The sequence below is a fragment of the Caretta caretta genome, chromosome 1 (assembly GCF_965140235.1).
Source record: "Caretta caretta isolate rCarCar2 chromosome 1, rCarCar1.hap1, whole genome shotgun sequence".
Lineage (NCBI taxonomy): Eukaryota > Metazoa > Chordata > Testudines > Cheloniidae > Caretta > Caretta caretta.
The window spans coordinates 180,982,287-181,006,482 of record NC_134206.1 but is presented as its reverse complement, the minus strand read 5'-3'; the positions used below and the strand labels follow the sequence as shown (position 1 = coordinate 181,006,482).

General features: G+C 38.2%; 1 protein-coding gene across 3 annotated transcripts in view; it reads left to right on the top strand.

Annotated features, from left to right (window-relative positions):
* ROBO1 (roundabout guidance receptor 1) overlaps positions 1 to 24,196 on the top strand; it is a 1,030,664-nt gene that overhangs the window by 149,640 nt on the left and 856,828 nt on the right. For all 3 annotated transcript variants that reach the window (XM_075117735.1, XM_075117733.1, XM_048868853.2), the window contains exon 2: positions 747 to 883. In XM_075117735.1, the coding sequence (XP_074973836.1) occupies positions 796 to 883 (88 nt within the window). In that variant the 5' untranslated portion in view covers positions 747 to 795. The remainder of the gene's footprint in view (positions 1 to 746; positions 884 to 24,196) is intronic.

Genomic DNA, 24,196 nt, shown 5'->3' with positions numbered 1-24,196 from the left:
TTGTTAGACATACTTGCTGACAGATATTTTGAAATAATAAATTACCAAAATAATTGAAACTGGTGTGATTATATTGTGTTATATGGACAAATTATGCAGAAATACATAAAATACTGTGTGCAGAATTCTTAATTTTTTTTAGCACAGAATTCCACCAGGAGTGGATCCTGCACCATAGAAGCCAATGAGAGTTTTGCCTTTTCATAATGAAATGGTTTGCTGAATCCAGTCAGAGTGCTCAGTACCTTGGCAAGATTGATCCCTACAGCCCTTATTCAACAAACCGTACCTAAGAAAAGCAGTATGTGTTACTCTAGGGATTTAAGTATATGCTTAAAGTTAAGCATGTGTTTTAAGTGCTTTCCTGAGCAGGGATTGTTTTAAACCTCAATTCAGAAAGATTTTTAAGTATGTGCTTAAGTTCTCATATACAGTTTACATGTTAGCTCAGCCAGCCAACAGCATTAAATAATCATACATTGTCTATAATGGGGTTTCTCATGCCTTCCTTCAATGCATCTGCCACTGTTGGTGCCTGGTCTGCTGTAGTATGGGGATTCAGGTTTGTTCGTATTTTACAACCAACTACTTATTACAAAGAATCAAAAGTGCTTGAATAAAGAACTATATTGAAATCCGTGAATTTGACAGAGATGTACTAGGCTAAAAGTGTTTTAAAGCTCTTCCAAATTGCCAATGACTATAAACTGTCATCTTAGTCTACCTTCTTTCCACTTTTGTTGCAGATAACACTTAAATGCTGCTGAGCTGGTGTAATGCAAGGAAGGAAACATCATGAAATGGGAACATTATCCTTTTTTTGTCATTGTAGCTGCACTCAGCCTGTCCAGGTCCCACCAGTTACTGGGTCAGCTTATTCCAGGTAGGTACTTACTTATTTTAATTTACTCTGAATAGCTATATGCATCTTTGTTCTTCAGAGTTTATTTTATGTTGGTGTGAATGCTTCTCTGTGCATGCGTATGTTTCTAAAGTTCAGGATTTAGTGAGAACTCTAGGGTCTATGTGGCATGGAATTGCTCTTTTTGAATATGAAAGAAAATATGTAAGGAGTGGCTTTAAGATCTAGTTACTAGAAGGTTAAGGAGGCTTGGTAAAGGATTCCTTTGTTAACACTGCTGGGGCGGTGGGGAAAGAAAAAAAAATACAAAATGCAAAAATGAACTTGAAGATCAAGGAGAATACTAAATCCATAGAAAACATCACTGAAGAAAGGAAATAGCAAAATACTGAAAATATGAAATAGCTGAAATACAAATATATACTATAAGTTAATTGCCAAAATGCACTGTGCTTGCACTCCATCTAGTTACCATTGTTTTCAATGACGTTAGAAACATTTTCTTCTGATAGCTGCATAAGTCTCCTAAAGAGAATATATAACAGTTAAGCATCCTTGGGAATGGAGTTTGTTCGTAATTCCTAACAAAACATTATGGTGGTTCTTTAAAAGTTTACAACTGAATATTGACTTAATACAGCTTTGAAACTACTATGCAAAAGAAAAATGCTGCTTTTAACCATCTTAATTTAAATGAAACAAGCACACAACCATTTTCTTTCTCTTGTCAAATATTTTTTTAACTTTCCCTTTATTTTTTAGTAGTTTACATTTAAACACAGTACTGTACTGCATTTGCTTTTATTTGTTTGTTTGTCTCTGCTACTGCCTGATTGGGTACTTCCGATTCCAAATGAGGTGTGTGGTTGACTGGTCAGTTTGTAACTGAGGTTCTACTATACTCTTTAGCACAGTTACAAAAATACAGTTTGTTATTTTGTGAGAGCTCAGTAAATCCTGTGTTGTCATACTTGATTAAATACTCCACATAAGCCTTAAATTTTGGATGGGACAATGAATATGAAGCAAAATCTAGCAAATGAGATTCAGACCATCTGCATTGTTAGAAGCTGTTCTTACTGGTATACTCTTTTTCTTCAATGTGCAACATTATAAATAAAATTAAATAAACATATGGTATTGAACTTTACTATAAATAGTAATGGCACCAACAGCAGTTCACAAAGTAATAGTGATGCTTTTTTAAATTTTATTTTACTGATAAACGTCTAAATTACACTGGTTCTGACAGTTCTATCCTGAATATGATTGCTAATATTACTATATTAGGCATGTGATATTATGGTGCCTGCACAATGCACGCAGGACCAGATTCAAAGTCAATGAAATTAAAAATGGGAACATCTCTCAGGAAATACCTAACCTTATGAAAAACATTTATAATAGTACAACAAAACTGCAATATTTCCCTTTGTTCATTTTTATGCCATACATGGTTACATAGGCAAACTCCTTGTTAGATAATCTGTTTCTAGATACTAATGACAAGCGAATGAGCTGAATAACCACATTGGCTCCTTTTAAGCTAATCAGAGTTCTTGCAATGTATCATGATTATTTCTTACATTTTCAACTTAAGAGGTCAATGATTCAATTCTGGATTATTGCTGAGATTGTTGCAGTTGGACAACTATTTCTATAGCAACCTACTCCAATGTAGACCCCTCAGTGGGAGAAAAAAAAAGACAGTAGGGAAAAAAAAAACCTCTTTATAAGTTTCTTGACCTATAGTGCATATGGTGTATGGAGAGGAAATGAAGAAATGTAGATTACTTTTGTTTGGTACATATTGCATAGTCTAGCAAGTGAATAAAAGTATATTAGTTTAAAATTCTTGTCTTAAAAAGTTTGACCTCAGATTTCAAACATCATTTCAGAGCAATTTACCTGTCAGACGCAGACCGCCAGTTTTAAAAAGAACATCTGCAGAGCCCAACTTATTTTCACAATACCAATTTCTATCTATTGACATTGGTTTCAATCTAGTTAGACTTTAGACTCTGTTAAAGAGGCTGTTTGCATTGTGTTGCTCTTTCCATCAAATTAGTTTTAGCATAAAATCACAGGTGGCATTTTGATTTTGTCACTGCTTTGTAATTTTCATCAGACTTCAGATCTGAACCAAGAGATTACTTTACTTGGCCAGACATCATAGCGTGTTCAGCCTCACTGGCAGCAGGCCAGATTTGCAATTATCGCAGAGGATCAAAAAAAAAGCAAGATTTTTCTTCTAGTAGTTCATCCCATTCATTTTGCTTTGCTTCAGATCTTATAGATTTTTTTTTTAAATGATTTGAAGAAAGAGATCGGTAGAAAATTACAAACTTACCCTGTCATTTAAAAAAGGGGGGGAATAAAAGCAATAATTCTTCTCTGGAACTCTGCTTCATATTTCAACAGTATTAGAACCATAGATAACTGCTCTTCTTTGAGGATTGCTAAAAAGCACATAATAAAGGATAGCAATTAAAACTGCCATTACCCTGGAGATTACAAAATCAAGTGGGTTATTCATTATATCGAAATAAAAATCAAACCACACTTTCAAAATAACAGGAGCAATGAAATTACTTTTAGACAAATGCTAACCACACCGTTTTAATTGCCTTATAATATGTACAACTATTTTTAAAGGAAATAACTTTTTAAATTGAGCCCTTCAGTTCTTTATCCTGTAGTACTTTATATCACAAGAGAGGAAATTGTTCTAGATATTTTTTGTTGTAATAGCATGTGATAAACTCACAGAAACGTTAGTCTTGAAGTTAGAATTCTCTACTTCAATAAAATGCAGATGAATTTTAATAGAAATCTCACAACTTTGAAACATGTATTCCTGCTTTTTGTTGAATCTTTTCACATATTCTAGTTGAGTCCTACTCCTTTGCATATAGAGTCCACAGGGAAGTACTGTCTCCTGCCTTTATTAAAATCACTGCTGAGCCTTTCATCCTGTGTCATTACATCTTACCTCTAATTCGCACACAAAATATACTCTCAATTCCACTCTGGTTGTCTCCTGAGGCATATAGGATCTCTGCCATGCCACCTCTTCACTGAACATAGGCTTGAAAATTATATGACAAAGATGTGATTTTTTTTCTCTTAAGTGCTGTATTTGTTTAATAATTGGATAACTTTACCTGTTCATTTGTAAGTGCATTGATCTAGGAAAACCAGATATTTACTAATTTTATGATGTGTTTTGTTGTTCTCCTTTACGTTTTTGTTTTACTTAAGTCACTGAAATGTTTTAAAGTTACCAGATATTACATTAGCAAGACAGCTACAACAAAACACTGAAATGATCTAAAAAGGACAAAAAAAACCCTCCTATTGTAGTAGGCTATTAATAATTTAAGGCTAAATGCTACTATCAGTTTTTGTCCAGAGGGGATCAAAAAGCTGCAGATTTAGGGCCTGATCCAAAATCCGTTAAGTCAATGAAAACACTCCAATTGACTTCACTGGGTTTTGCATCTGGCCCTTACCACAGGGAGTTGTGGAAGGAGGGATGCCTGTTCCTTGGCAATCTCCTTCTTTCCTTCAGATGCTGCAGAACACTTTCTGCTGTGTGGGGTTTAAGCTCTGTGGGGGCTGCACAGACCACTACTGTTCCCGATGACATTCTTTCCTACCTGCATCCAGCATAGAGACACAGGACTTTGTGGATTGCTACTTGCTTCTAATGGCTCCTATGACCGGTGGATTTTTGTAGTTGAATTCCCTGTAGCTTTTAATGAGGGCAGGAGGGAGAGAGAGAATCCCCTTGCCTCTACCCCCTCAATAGAAAAAATGGGAGGAAATAAAGCCAAGGGCACGTTGAGTAGTTTTTGTTGAAGTCTCCAGACACGTACGATAACTAAGCAAATTGAAACATTTTTTTAAAAATTGTAATTCTGATTTTCATTGCCCTCAAAAAGGTAGTGTTGCTTTGGAACTTTCTTTATAATGTGTAAATAGACACACCAGTCCATTATTTCGGCTGGACAATAGCTTTTGTTCTGGAGAAGCCAGGCAAAACAACAAAATATGACACTGTGAAATGTGTCCCACTGGGGTGAGTGTGAGCCACATACGTGTTCTAGGTTATCTTGAAAAATGTATCCGTGACAAAAGATCTCTATCTACCTCTTTTATAGAAATTGACATTGTAAATTGTTTTATAAAAAGTGACACTTACTTCACACTTGCTTGGCTTTAAAATGACTGAACAGATTTTTATCAAACTTTCCAAATTACCTCAGTGCTGAGATTTGAGCATGAAATAGTTCAAGGTAAGAGTTTATTTTGAGAGGGAAGGTTAAAAATGAAATGGCTACCCCTTGGCCTGAACCATAGCTTTACCTCTGTATCTGTGTACACTTCTTGTCCTGGTGACTCTCTCCAATCTGTAGTAAAGAGCTGAAGCATCCAAGTGAAGATACCGTAACTGAGGCCTCCTCTTAATGCTTTATGAATTCCTTGAGATGGAGCTCTTTATCGTGTGATGCTTACATGTTGAGCAAGTTAGGTGGTGGAATAGAGAATCCTCATTATGAGTGTTAGAAAATGCATCCCTGTGACAATTTGGATAATAAACCTTAAGAGCAGGAGACCCTAATGTCTATAATGGATGTGGATTTTTATTTTACCAACATAATGTCATCTTATTTTACTACGATATAACTAGCTCAAATACATGGGATACCAAGGACCATCTCAGAAAACCTCACTGTGTCTGTCAGTGAGATCCTTGGCTTTCAGAAAGTTGATGGTCCATCCTCCTTTTCCCCAATAGGGAATTACCCTTTCTTAGGATCCTTTCACCTCATGGTTTCCTGCTAGCTGGTCCTTTTAAATATGGAGAAAGAAGCAGCACCTCCAGAAGGGCCACCTTAATATGGCTGTACTGTTGGCAAGTTCCACCTGGAAAGTATTCAATTTTGTTTTTCCATGAATTTTACTCTTTTGAGTGAGGTACATCTTCATAATCCCAAACTAAAGCATTTTTAACAAACTTCTTTACAAGTTGTTTTATAAAGTGGTAGGAGTTTAATGTTCCAAGTATCCTAACTTTAAAAGTACTGATCTGATTTTCTTCAAACTTAGCTAGCTTATCAAGGTTCTATAATACCTACAAAGCAAGTCAAATTTGAAGATTCTACCATTCAGCATTCAATTGTCAGAGAAATCCTGCCCCTATTGAAGTCAATAGGAGTTTTGCCTTTGATTTTAGTGGGGCCAGGATTTCATCCCAGATTACAATAGAATAGCAAAGTGTGGGGTTCCTCCCCCTTCCCCCCTTAAACAGCTCAGAGTTGTCCGATAAATTATTTTCAAATTCCTAAATATAGTCATATTCCGGCTTTGACCTATGAGGGAGAATTTTATCTGAAAACAAACTTTTTTTTTTAGAAGATTGAATAATTGAGGTGGAGCAAGGGTAGGAGATTGACAAAGGAAGCTGTTTTAATTGTTTAGGTACTTCATATGTGCATATAGGTGAATGATGACTGCAGAAATATTCTCATGAAAGGGTGTTTCCTTCTTAGTTGCAAGATAGTCAGGTTATGACTGTTAGCATTTTTAACAAAATACCTTTAAATATTTTGCATTTATTTGAACTGTGTTATTTAGTCACCAGGTTTAAATTATGAACGTTATGTTTTTCCATAATGCAATGCAATCTGTGCCATCAAGTAAACATCATATGTCATTCTGCATCATTCATGTGATTCTGGCTTTGCGGTCAAGAGCAGAAGAGATGATGATTTCATACCATTAGAAAATATAAGCTATGTAATAAATGTCTTGTATATTATGCAGTGGTTAGCTAAAATTCACCAAATTCTAAACATCTGCATAGTAGATTTTGTTGGATGAACTGGGATTTTTTTTCTCACTGACCCGAACTCAATATTCTACCTACTGATCTCTCTCTTTCTAGTCAGCCCTGTTGACAGAGGTAGAAATATGTAGCTCTAATTGCTGCCTTGGAATAACATTTTTAAACTGGAACTTTATCTGACACATGCAAGATCATTTTTTCAGGAGTAATTTTGCTACTCACTTTTTTTTTTTGATTGACACAAACAATTTTTCAAAGTTTGTTGATTGTTTCATATTTCTTAGCTTTAAGAGGTGACCTTTGTTTATTCTTTGCCTTTTTGTGCGGATGACAAAGGTTTGGAAATCCTATTGGTGAAATGTCATCCCTTGAAAGAGGACAAATATTAAAAAAAAAAAAATCCCAGCAAGTGCCTTGCCTTCTAGAGATTGTCACAGTGTACACTGAGTACTTAATAACTAAAAAGATTGCCAGCTGTACTTCAATTTACGGTTCTTTTATTAGCTTTGGTTTTCCAGCACGAGGCTTTATTTAATTGTCTGAATAGATGGTGACAAACCAGGAGGCACAGTCAGCTTCAAGACACTTAATGAAGAAATCTGTATTTTTAATCTAGCTGTAGAGCACATAACTATTCTGCTTTGATGATCTGGCCTTTGTGATGAACTTGACTAGAAAACCACATGTGCTACACTATCTACCTAATTAAGTCATCAGAATGCATTGGAGCAAGCTGAGTGACTCACATACACTAGTGTAAGTAATTTTAGTTCCTCTATTGCTTAGTTAATAGAAAGTGGCACTGTTCTAGATTATGACTGATAGAGGTTAGGTGGTACAGCTGCTATAATAGTGACTCCAGGTAGAGCTCTTGAAAACAGACATCTCTTTTGTCTACAAGAAACGTGGTGTTGCTTTTGTTTTGTCACTTTTTTCATTTCTCTACTTTATTAGGAAGGGATCTTATAGACATCTTGCTCCAGGTGCTTCTTTGCCAGATCCTACATGCCCCTACCTTACATTCTTTATTTTAAGTGCACAGTACAGAGGCTTAAATAAAATGATTTAACAATTCTTCAAAACTGGTCTTGTACTTGAAAGGATACGGGGGGTTGGCTTAATTGCTACAGATTAAAAATAAAAACACTCCAAATAGGCAGTACCAATGACAATTAATGTTCAAAAAGAATCTGATAGGAATCCTCCTAACACACTTCTGAAATGAACTAGATTTGTCTTTGTTTTGTCCGCTGTGGGCCAGATCCTGACATCTTTACTCCTGTGGTGTAGTCCCTCACCTCCTGAGCAGTCCCAATCAAATCAATGGGACTACTTGAAGCTATTTAATGGGAGTAGCAGAATCTGGCCCTAAATATTTAGCAGTACCCTGGTATAATCTTACGTAATTGTGTAAACTAAATCCTACTTCAGTAAGCTTGTTGGCATTGCAGAATTGATATGAGGTAATTTAACTGATTTTCACCTAAAAATCAGTAATGAGATTTATAATATTGCTTTTCTTTTTACATTGAGGTCATGCTCATTTTGTGTGGTAAGTGAAAAGATTGGGATAAATGCTGTGGGTGTGCACAATAAAACATTTACAAATAACGTGGACACAATTTGGACATTTGAAGTTGTGCATCACTTAAAACTAATAAGAATAAGTGTTTCTCTGCTGTTCCACATTTTAGTAATTGTCTTGCGGTCTCTCTCCATAGAGAGAGTTACAGCTCAAATGTGCAGATTTTTCTGTAGAAACTAACATTTATTTGGAAGGATGAATAAGTTAAGGCCAAAAAACTATTTTTGTTTTTGTACTTGATGTTAAAGAGATTAATTTTAGAAACACAAATGAACAAACTATCACTTACAAGAAAGTGTCTTTGTAATGGGGTGGGACTCACCCCCGTGGTACCTCCTGCTGGCCATCCTGGGAATTAGCTCTCATTTCAGCAGAGTGCTCTAGTGGTGTCTTGCCAGTCATTGCTCTCACCTCCACCTCTAGGACCCACGTTGCTCCCCAGACCACAGTGTCCTCTTCTGGACACAGCCCTCTGGTTGTGCCCCACTCCGTTCTCCCCAACCCCTTCATGGGTCCTCTGTCCCACCACTCGCCTCAGTGGCAAACTATAGTCCATGCACTGGACTCCCCTCAGTGGTGAGTGGAGGGGGGCAAAAGGGGAAGGACCCAGGACCACCTGCTACTCCAGTGACCAGCCCAGGGACCCTATAGCTAGCAGCCACATACTGACCCTCCTCCTACTCCCCCATCTGTTTCCCTGGGCCACTTCCCTGTAGCCCTAGCACCTTCTCCACCCTTGTATCAAGGCTTCAGTCTGAAAATGGTCAGTCTGGAGTTCCCTCTTGCTCCCTGACCCTGCTCAGCACTGCTCTGTCCATGGTACTGTCTCACTCAACCCTCTTACAGGGCAGCCAGTCCTTCTCCCTTGGTCTCCAGGGAGAGACTGCCTCTGTTCTGCTTAGCATCCCTTCTTACAGGGGCCAGCCTGGCCCTGATTGGCTGCTCAACCAAGCCTTTTCCCTATTGGCTGGCTCAATAAGTCCTCTTCTAATTGGCTGGGTTCTCAGCAGCCTCTCTAAGGCTGCTTTAAACCTTCTGCCTGTGTGGGGTAGCTGCACCACCACAGACTTACATTTACAGTTTCTCAAAAGGTCAGGATTGGGATATTAATATGCAAGGGCACATGCTAATTTATTATTGATACTGTAAATTTGGGCATCTAAGATTTTTGTTACCAGAATGTTTAACAGGTTTCAAACAGATCTTAGTTTTGATGTTTTCATACACAAATTTTATGTTTAATTTAAGAAAATATATATACTATATTAAATAGTATCCTTTTGAGTCTATTGGATTTATATTTGTTTATATGTTTTTGCTCTATTTATATCACATGCAAATGAACAAAAATAAGATACAGTTTTTAACTTAAAGTCAGATTTGTGTGTGCGTGTCCATGCATTACATTTAATGGTTGCCCTACTTTTTCTCAAGCTTCATGGGGAACTTTGGGCTGAGTGAATCTTCAGCCTCAAAGGAAAAGCTTTGGAAATTTTATGAGCCCCAAAACAGGTTTAGATTTAAAGTACTGCACTTCCGTTTTGAACTGTATAGTTTGTTTACATATATAGGGCTAAAAATGGTGATCTTGTTTATGCATACAACGAGTTTGGAACATATATTCTCGTATATTAACACACATGGAAATCTATCGTCAATACTTTAATAATTAGGATCCTAAAACTTAGGCTTCTAAATCCCTCATGAAGGCATATAAGCACATGCCTAATTTTAAGTACATGTGAGTGGTTCTACTGAAATCACTGGGACAGCTTACATGCTTAAAGTTAATCGGGTGCTTATGTTCCTTGCTGAAGTGGGACCTTAGTCACCTAAATAAATGGCTGATTTTCAAAAGTGCTGAGCACCTATCAGCTCTTACTGACCTCTCAGGCATTTTATTGTGAGTTTTGTTAGCTGCATCATCATCTCCAAGGAGTCCAGAGTTGTCTTGAGTTATGAATGGTCACTGATGTAGCTGGGTTCTGACCAATTAATGAACTCAAAGTATTTGTGATATGCTTTGCTATAAATGGTTTGTTTTTCTGGGTGCAAATTTCTGCACCAAAAATCACCTATTTTTAAACTTAATAAGAACGTCATTAGATCTAATCTAAGGCAACATTTGGTTTTGTCTGCTTGCTTTAATCAGATTTCTGGTTACTGAAGAGGGAGAGGTTTTATGTATGGTGTCTTTCACATTAGCATTTGTTTTGAATGAGGTAGTTAGGATTCAGATCATCAGTTAATCCTCATATAGTCTGAGTTACATTTACCTCTCGCTGTGCTTTTTAGATTACAGGATGCTGATCATCTCATAAAATTCTTGCTCTCTTTAGCAGGCTTTTATCGGTCTTCACTGTTATATTGTAAACTACTTGCTTTTCCATTTGAGCTATAGAATTTTATTTCAGCTTACTAGAGCTGTTCCAAATTTTGATTATTTTTTCTAAAGGAGGGAGGGGGGAAATTACAAAATGATTGATTGCAATATTACCCCATCTCCTTATTTTCATCAGGTCTAGAATTGTGCAAACTCTGATTCCTCACTTAGAATTATCAACTGTGTGATTCTTATCCAGGATCTCTGTTATGGGGAAAGCTGGAATAAAATTCCCAAGGAAAGGCTTACTGGTTCTCATAGGTTTCTTGTGTGGCAAGTCAGAAATTCTGTGTCAAATTTAAAGAAAATTCAAAAGTGGAGGTTTTCTTGATGAAACTGTATAATGCAATCAGTAAAATAGGCTCTGCATTATCTCTATACCTCTGCTGGGAGAGAGAAAAGTGGTCTTTCCAGTTCTAAATATGTTTCTTCTGCACTTAGACCAATCATCTCCTCCTCCAGACAATTAGCATTTTTTCATGCTAGAATTCAAGTAGGAAGATAGGTCAAGAGAAAACTGAGAGTGGATCTACCTTTTAACTCTTGATTTCTCACAGAACTCCTTAACAAAGAGAAAAAATGGCCACCAGAGTAAAAAAATGCTCGCTCTTGGACTTGAGGTTGTTCCCCCCCCCCCTTCCCCACCCCAGTCTTCGGTAGAGAAATTGAGGACACTGAACTATACCTTATAGTAGTTTCCAGAAGGCTCTCTTACTGTAACCACCCAATTTGCTAGATTTTGGTTTCTATGGAAAGTACTTGTAACTTGATTAATATTTAGTTACTTCAAAAGGCCTTTTTACATATACAGCATGAACATTAATCTTCATCCATCTTCTTTCAAGCACTGAAGCAATTTTCACAGTATCTTTGCTGTCTTGAATTGGTGGAATTGCTTCTCTTTGGAAGATTGACTTCTCATTCCTCTGTAGTGAATTATAAAGAAATGTGATAAAATTAGCTTCCATCTCTTGTGCCGCAAATACTTCAATACTTGTTGTTCTTTCCTGTGTTCTGTGAGCTACTGTATAAAGACTTTCTAAAGAAAACTGAAGCTATTTAATAAATAAAACTGAAAGGACTAAAAACAAAAATATAAAGAAGAAATTGTTGCATCTTAGCAGGAAAGTGTGGATCATTTAGTATTTCAACGTAATTAATCTCAGTGAGAAAAAAGGATGGTCTGAGATCAATCACAACTTAAAGTATTCAGTCTCCAGTCTGGGATTCAGCTCTGGTTTGAAATATTTAACCTTTCTATTATTGCAGAAACTCCAATCAATCTGTTACAGTTACCTTGCAAGAAATAAGTGAAATCTGTTGGTCAGCATTTAATTTGGATAAGGTGACAATTTTGGCAGTGGAAACAACAATCTTAAAGTCTATCCTGCAGACTCAATAACTTGTGTTTTTTTTTTTTTTTAAGAAGTGCACAAACAGTGCATGCACCTGTTGAATTTGTCCTTTCATTGATGTTAAGATACCTTTCCTCCCCGCACATTTTCTTTAACAAATGGCTGGAATATGTGATGTGTATTAACTGCTCCATTCTAGGTCCATTATATAAAAATCTGTTTCTGATTGATAATGATATGAGCTCAGGTGCTTAATCTATGTGACAAATCATACTCAATGTCTTAGTGTTATAATGCCCAGGTAGCAAATGTCTTATTTAATCAGGAGGCCACAGTACACTCCTAGGCACCATTAGAACTTTGTAATGAATTGACTCCTGTCAGTTTAAAGAGTTGAGTGATCTGACTTTTCATATATGGTAATTCTTAATAAACTTACACTTTTTTCCTTTGACATTTCATGTAGATTTATTCAATTTAACATAATTAGTTGCCTGATGTATTTGGTCCATCCTTTCTCACTCATACTCCACAAAAGAGTTGTAGCCTTCTCGCTGCAGATTCCCGCACTGCTGTATGGTGGTTAGTTTTTGCCTGTTTGCTGTAATGTTTAATGAGGTCTTCCTTCATCTCCAGCAAGCTTCACGTATGTGTATAAAAGTAACCTCTTCAGCAGTAGTCTGTGTGCCATTCTAATTACTTGAGTTCTTAACATCTTTTGTGTCCTTTTCAGCTTTAGACACTTTCAGTAGTATAATGAATTTCTTTGATCACTCTGCCTTTTTACCTCAACCTTTAAGCAATGATTATGCAGGTAGCAATGCCTATAATTAAACTTTCCCAACACTTCCCATTAAAACCCTATTTTTCAGTTGCTCATATAATTTGCCAGACTGTTTGGGATGAAATTAACTATACAGGGTGTTTACCTCAGGCTCAATTTTTAGGAAAACTTGAAACAAAATGGTTCAGCCATTTCTCAGAATGAGGTTTAGGGAGGATATGTTGCTTTACCCATGATAACAAATTATTTAAATTGTTTTTGTGAACTCTAATGTGTCCATGTGAATAGGGACTTGAAATTTGATGCTATCACTGTTGCTACTCCTGTGAAAATCTGCCCACACTTTGGCCAAGTTATGAACCCTAGAACCTCATTTTGCATATGTTTGGTAGAAATTTGTCAGGATTTAGCACTAAATTCTCCAAAGATTCAGTCTGTATTTGAGCATGCTCCAGCCCAAAGTTTCAAGGACTAAGTAGGACTTTCCCTGCAACCCTCCTTTTGGGTGCCAGAGGCCAGGCACAGGTACTGAGAATAGGGAGACTCTCTTCTGTGTCCTCATTGCTCCCGCTGCTAGTGTCCTGGCAGTGAAGAGGAGGTGGTGGTGAAAGCTCTCTGATTCAAATGCAGGTTGGTGAGGCATTGGGCCTGAAGGAGCAGGAATTCTGGGTCAAAGAGATGGGCAGACTACGGCAAAGAGCTGAGCAGGGTGGGGATTAAGATGAGGAGCTGGAATGCAGATCGGGGGACATGAAAGGACTGCCACTGAGCCGGGAAGCCAGGGTGGTGTGGAGATATGGGGATAGGAGAAGGACAGACTGAAGAGGATGGGCAGAGGGATCTGCAATCACAAGAGTATAGGTCCCTCAAAAACTGGAGTTTTAACCCAGTTTTGAGTCTTACCAATTCCTCTGCTGTGAAAGTGCATGAAAATATCATTTTTCTTGAGTGACTGGCCTCTTAGAGAATGACAAACCTGCAACTGCTGTCAGTTATGCCATTAGCTCAAGTGGTAGAGGACCGACTCTGCTATGCATCTCACCCTGGTTCTAATTCTGTATGAATCAATGTAGTTCCACATAGCTGGCATTTCTGTTGTCTTCAGTTTTTTAAAAAAATTTTAGATTGCACATAACTTATAAAAACATTGTTTGTGAAGGCAGGCGTTCAAGTTAGGAAATACCAGCTATGAGGATGCTCTGTGCCACTTAAATTCACCCCTTTTGGACAAATACTTTGTGATGGTCTTTAATTGCATGATCATGTTCTAATTTTTCCTCACTGCCTCAGCTCCAGTGCACAGGCATATGGTGCTCTGGGCATGAATCAGGGTTGTATAGTGAATGAGATTGTCTATAGGGCCATTGCCTCATTTGTTGCAGCAGCTGGAAGATGTGTATCATGCTGCCTAGAGAGACGCTCACAGTCGTGAACCAAAAACAGGGCAGACACCTCAAACTGGTGAGATGTTCTGTAATTAGATTTCACCAACTCAGTAACAAATGTGAACTCATGGATCACTAGAACAGTCTTACCATAGAGTCACAGACAGTCCCCTTGGGCACTCCGGTCTATCTTGCCACCCAGGCAAGCTGGACTTAGTGTTAAATGGTCACACCAAAAATCACAAAATATTCAGGTTGTTTCCAGTCCCAAGAGACCAGTTACTTAGCCCAGATCAGTTGGTACCCTAGTTCTTACACCAAATACAATGCCTGTAACCAATTCTGTAATAAACTTTCTAAAGCTTTAACAGCTAGGAAAAATAAATGAATAATTTACAGGTTAAAGCAAGCAAACATACCCACACAAATGAGTTACCATCCCTGATTCCTAAAGATGTCAGAGAGGTGGTAGTCTGTCAATTCAAAATTTCTTTCAGGGTGCAGTCAGAGGTAATCCCTGGGGATCTCTGCCTTACTTTGTGTCTCTGGCCCTCTGAGAGTTCAGACAACAAAGAGATGACAAATTTTCTTGTGACCTTGTTTTTATCTTTTAAGTTTGACCTTCCAGTCCATGAGACAAGCTCCATTGCAGGTAGCATTTCCAAAGTGTGATAGGGCCACTCACCAATCCTTTGTATTATGATGTTTCTTAATTGTCCTTCCTTAATAGTGGGTTGCGGGGACAATTCCTCTCCCTGGGTTCACAAGTTCAGAGCAAACATTTTCAAAGTTATAAAGCAAAACTTGCATATTTCTTTATAGCATGAGATACAGACATTACAAGTGAGATTAATGCGTGCAGCAACTTACAGGCATTTCATAGAATCTAAACACTAAATACAGTCTTAGAAGACTAATAGCTATTTTGAACAAAACGAGCATATGGGTGAGCTGGTTTGGTTTCCAGCTGTGAGTTTCAGTTCTTAGCTAACACTACAGCCTTGGCCAGAGCTGGCACTTGATTTACCATCACAATGTGTAATGAATAAGGCAAGGGGTTGCAGGAAAAGACAGGATGGTCTCATGGCTCAGGCAGTTGAATGATACCCTGCAAAACTGGACTCGCTTTCTGCCTCTGCCACAAAGTTCCTATGTGATACTGGGTAAGAGACTTTACGCAAAATTTTGGCAGGTGGAAACTAACTGTGAGTGCCTCATTTTTCTGGGTTGCCTAATTTGACCCTGAGCCCAGATTTTCAGAAGTGCTGAGTGCTCACAATGGCAACCACAGTCAATTGGAGATCTGCTTCAAACGACTGTTTATAAAAGTGCTAAGTACTCTGAAAAATCAAGAGCTCCATGTCTCAAATTGGACACCTAAAATTAGTAACTGTTTTGAACCATTTTGGCTTTGATCTCTCTGTGAATCAGGGACCCCCACCTGCAATATGGGGATAATACTACCTTATCCCACAGCAGTGTTGTGCAGATGAATGTATTAATGGTCCATGAGGAAGTTCAGATACTCTGTAAGAGTGTGGTAATATTATGTAGCATTCCTTTCTTTCCTGCATCTTACCTTACCTCTCTGTAGAACCAGAGGGCAAAGTTTTGTTGTTTCAAGGGAAAAAAAGTATTACAAAGTTAAACCTTAGAGCTATGATCTGCAAACCCCTGAATGTAAGTGTTAATAACAGCTGCCAGTGAGGCTCAGAGAGAGAGAGTGTCAGACTAGCATACAATTTCCTAGTGAACAAACATTTAATACATACACAAACATTTTCAAACAGTATTAGGAATACTTTGAATAGTTTTTTCAACTAAACTGTTACATGGTAAATCTCCTGGTGTTCTTTTTACAACCCGCTTTGTTGCTGTTACATATATTTTAGCACAATGTTTCAACAGAGCATATGCATTTTCATACTTTAGTGCACACACAGATATATTTCCTTCTGATCTTCTCCTAGAGGCAATTTCTTAGGCCATGTCTACACTAGTGAGCTTATAGCTGCACAGCTGTACCTATGCAGCTGGGCCACTGTAAGATCACTCGTGTAGCTTTTCCTTCAACATAGTGCTGTGCACACAGCCACTTAATTTTTGCTGGCATATGTTGTTCAGGTGGATGGGTTTTTTCCACATATTTTTGCCAATATAAGGGGTGATATAGACATGGCCTTAGGTCTACCGAGGTGTAGACATGGCCTTAGTCTCTACCATGTATGGATGTGTCACTTGTGGAGAATGGCAGCCTCTTAGTTCTGCTCCAGAAATCTCCAAAGATCAGCAAACAGTTCAAAGATCCTTTCAGGCAGAAGCAGTTGGAGTTCCCAAGCCAATAGCTAAGTCTGCTCACTTTCTAGCAAGTTCAGAAATCTGTAGGCTTTATTTAAAACTGTGCAGGTATTGGGGGATAGCCTTCACAGTAGATGCATCATCTCTTAGTCTTGTGTGGATCAGCTGCTGAGTCCACAAGGCTGTCTACAACTCTGCTGTTTATAACCTTTCCCGCTTGAGTTCCCGTTGGCTCAGCTCTCAGACTGTGAATGTGAGGAATCTGAAAGACTGCTTTTTTCTGAATGGAAACTGCACAGCTTGAGAGACAGCTACTGAGCATGTCTAGTACAAGCTACCTTTCCCATCTTCAAGATTTCTCTGTGCCCTTCTCTCTGTCTTTTTTTTTTTCAGGCAGTCCAAGTTTCCCCATACTACATCTCCTTTTCGTATATTGCTCCTTCCCCCCCTTTCCCCTGTTCAGCTCTCCCACTGCTTCCCAACCGCCCCTTGTCCAGCCAGTCCCAGCTCTCCCTTCCCTCCAGCTACTCTGGTCTCTCTCTCTCTCCCTTGTGTAGCTTCTATTTCAGAAAGCGGGAGAACGGAGTGCTGCAGCACTAGGAAATAACTTTTCCTCTTAAACTGCTTTTTGTTCTACAAAAGTATAGTTATTTTTGGTTTTCTTTAAAACAAGCAAAAATTCATTCTTTTGTTTTAGAATGGCATTTTAGTTCTATTGCGTTCATTGAAAAAAAATGCAATTCTGATGTTTTGAAGAAAGTGTGTGTGTGTGTGAGAGGCTTATGTATACCTGCTGTGGTCATATCAAGATTGGTGCTCCAGGGAAGAACTCCAAAGAGAGCTGAGAAAGAAATAAAAACATTTGGATATAGTAATTAGAAGCTGCACACCTAATTTAAAACACTGCATAATTGATTCAATTTAAATTGCAACTGAGACAGAACACACAGGAAATATTATTCTACTGTGTGATGTCTCACATTCCCATGGCAGAAATGACATCCTTCTAATTTCAAAAACATGGAATGAAGCGACATGATATTTATAAATTTAAAAAATCAGATTATGTCCACATTTTGGGCAAGTGAGAGGATTCTCTTGCATAATTTTATTTGTTGACAGTGCATTCACATAGCAGGTTCTCTTATATCACTTTATCGTGCACTTTTCTTTTTTATTTTTTTCCTCTGCAAGCAATCTCTAAAACATTGACATATTCTCAAAATTCCCCATCATCCCAGGTTGATTTCTCAGATGGATTATCAGAGGTCTACAATCCTTTACAAAACCCACTTTTGTAGAGATATTCTTTTCAGTGGCTCATGAAAGTGAACTGGAGCTCATAAATCTATTACCTTTCAATAGTTGATTTTGATAAACATTTCATTCCATCAGGAAACATACAAATAGACAGTGGCTTATCCCTAGAATTACTGTGTACTCAAGGAAGGTCACAATCCTTTACAAGTTATTGCTAGTCATAAATTGATCTCATCTTCTGAATAATGGTTCAACATGTTGATCAATATTTTATTGCTGCTTCATTTTTTAAAATAACACTGAATTATACAGTCATTATCACCCAACATTGCAGACATTGCAAGAATATATACATATTATTGCTCTGTGATACTCTTTATGAAACAAGCCTCTGTATGAATGATTTTATTTCTGTGTTATTAAAAGCCTTTTTAATTTATAGGTGGAACAGCCATTGCCCTGGTATGGTTCACATATTATCTGTTCCAGGCCAGGGTTGTAACTCAGTGTAATAGTTCACTGTAGCAATGACCTTCCATATCTAAGGATAACAAATCTGAATTTGTTAATGATTCTGGGAGCCAGCCTGCACAATTGATATGTCAAATTTCAAAATCTCATTTGAATAAGAGAAGGAAGATAACCAGTTATCAGAAAGGCTTTGCTAGTACTGAACGAGAAAAGATGGTTCAATGTCAGTGTGGATGATTTGCCAATTTCAAAACCACCCAATAGCCCTTCTCTCTATCCTTCTGGTTTTAGTATAATAGGCATATATGAACATTGGCTCTGCTGCTTTGTTATTAAATGCAATGCATAAGCATAAAATGTACTATTTAAGCCTCATGATGGGTTGCATGGGTGAGTGAGAGCAGAGCAACTGTAGGCACGAGCTTCGTTCATTTGGTGAATCTTTACGAAGATCCAGTGGTGGAAAAAAACACTACTACACATGGTAAGGGGAAATATGCTGGATGATGAAGTGGCTGTATAGCAACCCCGTCACCTTCTCTTAGGAGCGTGTGGTCAATCACATCTCATGTACTTATTTCCCTACACACATCCCAGTTCCTGAGGCTTTGTTTGAGAGGTTGTGAAGAACCAAAATACAATGTAATGGTAACTCTCAGATGATGAAAACAGAGTTAATCTCGGCACCTCTGTGCCACATGGCAAAAGGTGTTTGGAGCAATCAACAGGCATTGAGCTTAGCACATGTAGGAATATGTTCACAGTATTTATCATCCACTTGAAAATTATAGATGTAAATGTGCCAGTTTTTCTTAGGGTTGCCAGTTGTGGTTAGACGTATTCCTGGAGGTTTCATCACATGACATAATCTTTAATTAAAGATTAATTTTTAATTCTTGGAGACTCCAGCACTACTTGTTATAGCAGGAGCCTGCTGCCTGTTTGTTGATAAAGTTAATCCTGTAGGGTTGCAACCCTAGTTTTTCTTCAGAACAAGTCCTGACTCTCCACTTGTGAGAATTAGGTACTCTTTTTGCTGATACTTGTAACTGTTTTTCTCTTTCCTAAGAAAGTAAAGAATCTGGAAAAGGAACTCATTAAAGAACATATAAGAGAGTGCATGGACTACTCTTTATGCTGTAGGAAATTTAAAAGCCACTTCAAATCAGGAATGGCAGGAAATGCAAAATGTTAAGGCGGCATGTCTCTTTCACAATTACAAACTCCAGGATCAGGTTGAAAACCTGCTGAAAGGCGAATCTCCTTGATGAACAAGCGGGTTCATACAAGCTATATCAGGGCCTGGGCCACGTGGTAATGGAAGTAGAGATCAGAAAGGGAATATGAAACAAGTACAATTTTTTAAAAGACTCTAGAGGTGACCCTGACAATTACAGGCTTGCAAGCCTAACTTCAGTGCCAGTCAAATTGGTTGAAAACTATAGTAAAGAACAAAATTATCAGACACATAGATGGACATGAGATGGTGGGGAAGAGTCAAGATGGCTTTTGTAAAAGGAAATCATGCCTCGTCCATCTGTTCTGACTCTTTGAGGGAGTCAACAAGCATGGACAAGGGTGATCCAGTAGATATAGTGTACTTGCACTTTGAGAGAGCATTTGATCAGGGCCCACAACAAAGTAAGCAGTCATGGGATAAAAGGAACAGTCCTCTTGTGGATTAGTAACTGGTTAAAAGACAGGAAACAAAGGGTAAGAGTAAATGTTCAATTTTCATAGTGGAGAGGGAAATAGTGGGGTTCCCTAATGACCTGAATGGGACCAATGGTGTTCATCTTATTCATAAATTATCTGGAAAAAGGGGTAAACAGTGAGGGAGCAAAGTTGGCAGATGATACAAAATTACTCAAGATAGTTTAGTCCAAAGCAGACTGAACAGTTACAAAGGGATCTCACAAAACTGGGTGACTGGATAACAAAATGGCAAATTAAATTCAATGTTGATAAGTACAAAGTAATGCACATTTGAAAACATAATCCCAACTAAAATACAAAATGATGGGGTCTAAATTAGCTGTTACCACTCAAGAACAAGATCTTGGAGTCATTGTGGATAGTTCTATAAAAATATCCATTCAGTGTGCGGCAAGAGTGTTTAAAAAAAAAAAGTTGACAGTGTTAGGAACAATTAGGAAAGGGATATAAAATACCACAATGCCACTATATAATGCCACACCTTGAATTCTGCATGCACTTCTGGTCGGCCTATCTCAAAATATATTATTATTGGAGAAAGTGCAGTGAAGGGCAACAAAAATGATTTGGGGTCTAGAACAGCTTCCATAGGAGGAGAGATTAAAAAGACTGTGATTGCTCATTTTGGAAAAGAGACAACCAATGGGGATATGATATGATGAGATCTATAAAATCATGATGATGGGGGTGGGGGAGAGTCAACAGGCAAGTGTTACTTCACATAACACAAGGCTGCTTCACATAACACATGATATTAATAGACAACAGGTTTGAAACAAACATAAAGAAATACTTTACAGAATGTATAGTCAACCTGTGGAACTCATTGTCAAGGGATGTAGTGAAGGCCAAAAATATAACTGGGTTCAAAAACTAATTAGATAATTTCATGGAGGATTAATTCATCAATGGCTGTTAGCTAAGATGTTTAGGGATATAACCGTATGCTCTTGGTGTCCCTAGCATCTGACTGCCATAAACTGGGACTGGTTGACAGGGAGTGGATCACTTGATAATTGCTCTGTTCTGTTCATTCCCTCTGAAGCATCTGGCACCGGTCACTGGCAAAAGACAGGATGCTGGGCTAGATGACCATTGATGTGACTCAGTATGTCCATTTTTATGTTCTTGTGTAACACAAGTACTGGGAGGTTTGGTCAATAGTAGCATGGTAAAGAAGCAGTAAGGAGGAAGCATAGGGGTGTTAATGAAAAGTCTGGAGGAGAACAGGAAATCCTACTAAAAGGGGGAAAGGACTGTAGCAGAGATGGAAGCTGGGAGTTTGTAGCTAGGAGAAAACAGTGCCTGTAAGAAGGTGTCAAGCATGACATTTAGAGCAGAGGCCTGCTGGAGTGATTCTGTAGCGAAATGAGAATCCTAGCACTAGGGAGACAGAAAAGAGAGATGGAGCCAATGAATCAAACATTTGTTTTGCTATGAAAAAAACTAGGCAAAAGAGCCTTACTAAAGAATTCAGCTCTGAATGGTGATGTATGTTGGAGACGTGATTTAACCTCCTGCTTGCCTATGAGACAGATTGGAGCATAACACAGTACAATTCAGCTGTCACTCAGCTCAGTAGAATGACTGTCTTACAAATCATTATTTTTTTTCATATTGTACATCAGAAAGGTAATGCACATTAACTCAAGCAACTACTGTACACCCAGGCAAGTGAGGACATAGAGAAAGTAAGTCTGAGGTGTTTGTGTGGCTACTTCACTAAACACTGTTTAGGAGAAAAGCATATTTGTTACAGTTCAGGCTAAATTATGTACTATGCTCAAAACACATTTACTACAGACATGAGGGACATATTAAGTTCCAAACCTGATAAATGGCTAATATTAAAACCAATGTGTTTCATGTTTACAATGGTACCATGCAGTGCTAGATGCCAGTTCAATGAGAAACAAGATGATACATGACCTCACTGTAATTCTACTTGGTTACATGTTGAATTATAAAAAGAAACTAACGATTCTTTGCCCTAGGGGCTGATAACTAGACCTGTGAATGTTTATGGAAAAATTGCCATACTGCCAAAGGATTATTCCTTGTTTTAAAACAAACAAGCAAGTTGATTAATTGATAAGCTTAGGGAGATATTAATATGTAAATATGTAGCCCAAGGTCCAGTGTGCTTCAGCAGCAGTCACGGGAACTACAAATTGTGAACTACAGACTGCTGCATGTTGGGAGAACTTCCTTGGTCATTCAAAGAAATACTTTCTTCCCTCTCAATGGGAAATTTTTAGCAGTGAAGATGGGAGCATGAGGCAAGCAGAGAGGTTGCCACTTAACTGTAATCCTGTTCTGTATCCTTACTCAATATGACTTTGTTACTGATTGTTGGTCTGAGTGGGTCTGGGCTTAGGTGAATACGTACTAGCACACAATGCAGAGCAAAGGGAAGAACTTCAGGTCCAGTCCCCCGAAGTTGTGAGAAAAGCCACAAGGCAGATCTACCCATCTTTAACAACCTCACAAAGGGATGGGGAACTAAAGGAGGGTTACAAGTAAATATCCAAGAAAGTCAAATATCACTGTAAAGGAGCTAACTTCAGTTTTGGATTCACAAACTCCAATAGCTTCTACACTTCAGTTTTCATGCCATGGTAAGGGTCTGCTCCAAAATCCATTGAAGTAGATGGTTGTTGCTTTTCCCGCTGCCTTTAATGCATATTGGATCAGACTGTGAATCTGTAAATTTTTACAAGTGAGCTGTCTAGAGTGTGTTTACCAGATCTCAAAGCTTTGATAAACAGTGAGGCTGGTTGGAAAAAATCCAACTAAACATTTCTTTACAGGAATTTGCCAACTCATTGAAATCTTGTTGAGATGTTTTAGAGTAGCAGCCGTGTTAGTCTGTATCCACAAAAAGAAAAGGAGGACTTGTGGCACCTGAGAGACTAAAACATTTATTTGAGCGTAAGCTTTAGTGAGCTACAACTCACTTCATCAGATGCATGCAGTGGAAAATACAGTGGGGAGATTTTATATAGACAGAGAACATGAAGCAATGGGTGTTACCATACACACTGTAATGAGAGTGATCAGGTAAAGTGAGCTATTACGAGCAGGAGAGGAAAAAAAACCTTTTTGTAGTGATAACCAAGGTGGGCAATTTCCAGCAGTTGACAAGAACGTCTGAGGAACTGTGTGGGGGGGTGGTGGTGGAAATAAACATGGGGAAATAGTTCAACTTTGTGTAATGACACATCCACTCCCAGTCTTGGAGTCTGTTCTTGATGTCTGATTTGTGTCCATTTATTCTTTTACGTACAGACTGTCCAGTTTGACCAATGTACATGGCAGAGGCGCATTGCTGGCACATGATGGCATATATCACATTGGTAGATGTGCAGGTGAATGAGCCTCTGATAGTGTGGCTGATGTGATTAGGCCCTATGATGGTGTCCCCTGAATAGATACGTAAAAGAATAAATGGACACAAATCAGACGTCAAGAATTATAACATTCAAAAACTAGTCGGAGAACACTTAAATCTCTCTGGTCACTCGATTACAGACCTAAAAGTTGCCATTCTTCAACAAAAAAAAATTCAAAAACAGACTCCAACGAGAGACCGCTGAATTGGAATTAATTTGCAAACGGAACACCATTAAATTAGGCTTGAATAAAGATTGGGAGTGGATGTGTCATTACAAAAAGTAGAACTATTTCCCAATGTTTATTTCACACACATTTCCCTCCCCCCACTGTTCCTCGCACGTTTTTGTCAACTGCTGGAAATTGCCCACCTTGATTATCACTAAAAAAGGTTTTTTTCCTCTCCTGCTGGCAATAATTCACCTTACCTGATCACTCTCATTACAGTGTGTATGGTAACACCCATTATATCATGTTCTCTGCGTATATAAAATCTCCCCACTGTATTTTCCACTGAATGCATCCGATGAAGTGAGCTGTAGCTCATGAAAGCTTATGCTCAAATAAATTTGTTAGTCTCTAAGGTGCCACAAGTACTCCTTTTCTTTTTGTTGAGATGTTGTCTCTGACGGAAACCAGGATGGGGGGGTCCAGTGGAAACCTGCCTCGTATCCTGTAGGCTTGTCTACCCAGGCTTTCAGGGTCTGTGGCTCTGGGGCAGTCTGCTAGGTAGAGTGCCCTGGAGCAGCGGCTCCATTCCTTTTTTTAGAGACTTTTGAAAATTTGGGGATTTGTTCCCAACTGAGCTGAAGCCAAATTTTGAAATATCAAAATAATTGTGAAATAGAATTAC